Genomic DNA, 5,071 nt, shown 5'->3' on the forward strand with positions numbered 1-5,071 from the left:
CCTCACCCGGCACAGGCCGTCCACGAACACGCGCGGGTCCAGGTGACAGGCGATGGTGGCGCTCGGCAGGTCCTGCAGATCCACCTCCTCCATCTCGCAGTCGATGAAGCTCCAGTCGCCGCCGCCCCCGTCCCCTTCGGTAGCCCCGGAGAAGGGTGCGAAGGGCCTCAAAGTCACCCTGCGGGGTGCCCGCGCCTCCACCGCCTCCGCCACCTCTCCGAGCCGCGGCCCCACCGCGCCGTCCTCCATGCCCGGCGCGCGCTCCCTCGCTCCGCTCAGCTGGGATCGGCGCCGTGGTCGCCGGCTCCCGCTTCACCCTCTCGGGGTCACCGCGGCGCCCGGACGCCGCCTTCCAGCGCCCGCCCCGTCCGCCTCCGCCCGGCACGGGAGGGGCGGCCAGCCTGCGCCGGTCCGCCCCGAGTCGTAGCTCGCTCACAGCCCAAGAGCGTTCCCTTTAAGGTCGGCCTACTCGGGCTATTAAGTCCCGCCCTTCCTATAGAACAGACCAATAATACGACAGGATTTTTATCATGTGAGACCCACTCTGCCGCCCTAAGCCTGAAGCCCCAGGCGGCCATATTTGTTAGGGGCAGAGGCCTCTGGCCAGTTCTGCTTTTCTGACAGCTGGCGGTGCCTGTTGAAGGATACTAGCCCGGTGTTAGCCTGAGGGACAATAACCTGGGAGGCAGCGCTTCTGCGGTTCCCAAGCGGCGACGTTTGGAAACACGCAGCCAACTTTGGAGGACTTAAACTAAATCTAGTTAGAGGCTCTGTTTGGTAGACATTATCAGTGCTTAGATACTTAGAGCATATCACCACGGAATCACAAATAAGATTTGAATAACACTATGATATAACCTTATGTTTATAGTTCAGCGTACTAGTCATTATGTCACTGTCCAATTTTTAGGTAATTAGAAGTATTTCGGGGACAAAAATTAGCGGATTTCAATAATTATCTTAATACATATATCATCTATTTGTGTGTACACTGTATTTTGCTCGCCCCTGTCTCCCGTTGCCCTCCCTCGTGCCCTTTCTCCAATCCTGCTGACTGCTTCTCTTTCCTCTAAAAACTTCCCTTTCTGCTTTAGTATCTAAAAAAAAAAAAAAATCCACGTGTATCAATTACTTTTCTGTTACTGTGATAAAATGCCCCAACCAAGGCAATTTATAAAAGAGCTTATTAGAGTTCGATATAGGGTCCCAGAGGGATAAGAGTCCATTGTAGTGGGCAATAATAGGCACAGCAGCTGGAGCCAGATGCTGAGAGATCTAATCTCAACCACAACCAAGAAGCAAGGACAGCGAACTACAAACAGGGCGAGCCTGCTTACTATCAATCCCACTCCCAGTAGCTCACTTCCTCCAGTAAAACCAAACTTCCTAAACCTCCTTAAACTACCACCAACAGGGGACCAATGTTCAAATGCCAGAGTCCATAGGAGACACTTCTCTTTCAAACCATTGTGTACTGTAGGACAGTGGTTCTCAACCAGTGGGTCTTGACCCCTTTGGAGGTCCAACAACCCTTTCACAGGGGTTGCATATAGATGTCCTGAGTATCAGATATTTAGACTACAATTCATAACAGTAGCAAAAACGTGGTTACAATGTAGCAACAACAAAATAGTTTTCTGGTTGGGAGTTTCCACAATATGAGGAACTGTATTAAGGGATAGCAGCGTTAGCAACCTTGAGAACCATTACAGTAGGAGATGAGGCAAGGCCTAGATTTGGGGGGATTCATCATGGGGAAACAGGACCTCAAGCACTCTACCCGGACAACTCATCAGAGTGAGAACCTCTGTGTGAGCTTCACCTTTCTGTGAGTTACCTTTAGAGTAATGCAGAGCCCTCATTTCTACTTAAATGAGGTCATAGGGGGAAGGATTCAGTACGTGCCCAGTAAATGGTACCTCTGCTCCTGCAGTTAGGTTCTTCCGGGCATGTTGAGTTAGGTCTGTATTTTCTCCTAAAGTGGGCACATCATATAATCATGAAATGGAGCTGTTATCATAAAATGCACACCTAACTAGAGCTGAGATTTATTCTAAGTACGCCATGTGTAAGGCCCTAGGGTCATGATGATACCCTTGTGAATCAAAGAGATTGTTCACAAAGCCCTGAGGGCGTGAAGATAGAGAGAAACGGACCTGTCTCCTAGAAAAGAAAATCTAGAGTTACCATGTGACCCAGACATTCTTCTTCTAGGTATAATCCAAAGGGAAAAAAACATGCAGCCACACGGACCTGCAGATGACAGCTCCTGGCATCGGTGTTCATGATGCTGTCACTCATGTCGAGAACTGGAATGGCCTGTGAATGGATGCACCAGGAGGGCATTAGTAGTGAGAAGGATCCACACACAAAGGAAAGAAGTATTGAGATTGTCACCTCCATGATGGACCTTGGAAACATGCTAATGAAAGAAGCCACTCACACGATGGCATATATGAAACATCAGATTAGGCAAATCCACAGAGGCGGATTAATCAGTGGCTGCGGGAGACTGATGGGTGGGGAATAGGGAGTGACTGAGAATGAGTCACAACTAAAACCGATTGCGGTGATGTCTGCCGGGCTCCTTGTGTATTGGAAAGATCGCTTGGTTGTGCTCTAAAGGGTAAATGTTACAGCGAGCAGTTGTCTCCACACAGCCAGCATTTTTAAAATAGAACACGAGAAAGGCCATGCGGGATTAGAATGAAGTTCAGCAAAGGGGACAACATCCAGACAGACATTCTGAAAAGGATAACGAAGGGAACGAGGCCCCGGTTTTGGAAAAACAACACCCAGTCAAACAGTTGCTGGGTGGGTCTGTTGTATTTATCTTCGGGACTCGGCGTTGTTTTGTGGCTGGTTCATTCCAAGCCATTTGTGTCTCACAGAGTGGGCTCGATGGGCAAAGATGGTGAGGGGAGAGAGCACAGCATGGACACAGGAACCCAAGATGTGGTCAAGTGGACCATCACAGCTGTCTCTCTGTGGCAGCTTTGAGGCAGGAGAATTGAGTACAACCTCAGGCCAGTGGCAAAGACAAAGTGACCTGTAGTTAGTTTTAGAGTGCTCCCTACCCTACCTACAGGTCACTACTAAGGTGTGGATGAGGAGCATTCCTGCCCTGTCCTCCCTGGGCAGCCAAGCAAAATGAGATCTGATCATCAGCCAAGTCCAGTTCTCTCTCTCTTTCTCTCTCCTCTCTCTCACTGTCTCTCTCTTTCTGTGTCTCTCTGTGTGTCTCTCTCCCTCTCTGTCTCTCTCTGTCTCTCTGTCTCTTTCTCTCTGTGTGTCTCTCCCTTTCTCTGTCTCTCTGTGTCTTTCTGTCTGTCTCTGTCTCTCTGCCTCTGTCTCTCTCCCTCTCCCTCTCCCTCTCTCTCTTCTTTGTGCTATGGTCACACGAAGGACAGAAAAAAGATGTGGGATCCCCTGAAGCTGGAGTGACAGATATTGGGAGGTTCCTGGTGTAGCTGCTGTGAACAGAACTTGGGTCCTCTGAAAAAGCAGCCAGTAGTAATCTTATCTCAAAGCAGCCATTTCTTTGATCCCAAACAGTTATTTTTTCTTTTAATGTAATATTCTGTACATGCATCTCAAACATAGGGGCTCCTCCTATTGTTACTTACAACAGAGGCACTGTGCACCCATTGAAGAGCTTCCCCTCAAGCAAATAGGAGGCAAGCAGAACCCAGCCTTTCTAATGCTTTCTTTGCCCTTTGGTTCTGCAGCAAAGAGAAAATGGGAAGGGTCTAAAGAGGCATAGCTGAAGGGCAGAGAAGGAGAAAAATAAGGCAGAGAAAAAGAAAGGGGTGGGGGAGTGGGGAGATGGAGAGCAGAGGGTTAATAAAAGCAGGGAGGAGGGATAATGATCTCAGGAGAGAGTTCAGACTCCCTCCACTCAGGCTGCTCTTACAAGGCACACTCTGACACGCCTGAACCAGCGTTGGCAGCATGAACCTAAGACAGAGCCTCTTAAAAGCCAGGTCAAAATGGTGTGAACAGGGCGAGCACCGTGCCTTTCATACCTGGGTAGGCGTCCCTCTTGCCCCCCGCCCCCCAGGCAACGTGTTTAACAGTAAAATGTCCCACGTCTCTTTGCATTTAGATTACAGCGTTTTCTAGTCACTGAACCTTCACTGTGCCTTTTAAATTGAAGCTTCATTAAGCCGCTCCGTATGCTTTCAGCGACTCTATCTGTATCAGCAATCAATAGCCGCTCCCATAGAGGTAAAAATAGACAGCAGAGCTGTCAACAGCGCAGGCAGTAACGAAGAGGGACACATCCCCGGAATAAATATAACCGGCCATTTCTGAAGGGAAATCAACTGATCAGTTGGAGACCACCTTCTCAGAGAGCACGCCACCATAAGGCACGAAGGCTTCTCCAGGTACCCTTTCCGGTTTGATGACTGTAACTTTTTACTCGCCGCCACAGATCCTCAGATCATCCTCGAGTCAGACGAGAGAGATTTCCTTTCTTACTGGCACCAGACCTGGTGCTTGCAGGTGATTTAATCCAGGGGGAAAGGAAGAGGTGAAGAATTACTCACTGTTTTCACATGGGGTAGGGGTGTTTTAAGTGGTATTTCCCCTTCCTGTCACTCATGTCTCCTTTTACGCTGCCTTATGTTGGCTATTACAGTTACCTAGTGTGATGATTATTTGAAAATGCTTGGCTTGGGGAGTGACACCATTAGGAGGTGTGGCCTTGTTGGAGTGGGTGTGGCCTTGTTGGTGTGGGTGTGGCCTTGTTGGTGTGGGTGTGGCCTTGTTGGAGTGGGTGTGGCCTTGTTGGAGGAAGTGTGTTACTGTGGGCATGAGCTTTAAGACCCTCATCCTAGCTGTGGGAAGTCAGTCTTCCACCAGCAGCCTTCAGATGAAGATGTAGAACTCTCAGCTCCTCCTGCACCATGCCTGCCTGGATGCTAGCATGCTCCCGCCTTGATGACACTGGACTGAACCTCGGAACCTGTAAGCCAGCCCCATTTAAATGTTGTCCTTATGAGAGTTGCCTTGGTCAACTGTTCACAGCAGTAAAAGCCCTTACTAAGACACCTAGTATAATAGGAAA

General features: G+C 49.4%; 1 protein-coding gene across 1 annotated transcript in view; it reads right to left on the minus strand.

Annotated features, from left to right (window-relative positions):
• Positions 1–436, minus strand: part of Rcan1 (regulator of calcineurin 1) — a 79,943-nt gene extending 79,507 nt beyond the window's left edge. The window contains exon 1 of the mRNA XM_006248041.5: positions 7–436. Coding sequence (XP_006248103.1) covers positions 7–249 — 243 coding nt within the window. The 5' untranslated portion in view covers positions 250–436. The remainder of the gene's footprint in view (positions 1–6) is intronic.
• Positions 437–5,071: the final 4,635 nt, after the last annotated feature.

Source organism: Rattus norvegicus, chromosome 11, assembly GCF_036323735.1.
Source record: "Rattus norvegicus strain BN/NHsdMcwi chromosome 11, GRCr8, whole genome shotgun sequence".
Lineage (NCBI taxonomy): Eukaryota > Metazoa > Chordata > Mammalia > Rodentia > Muridae > Rattus > Rattus norvegicus.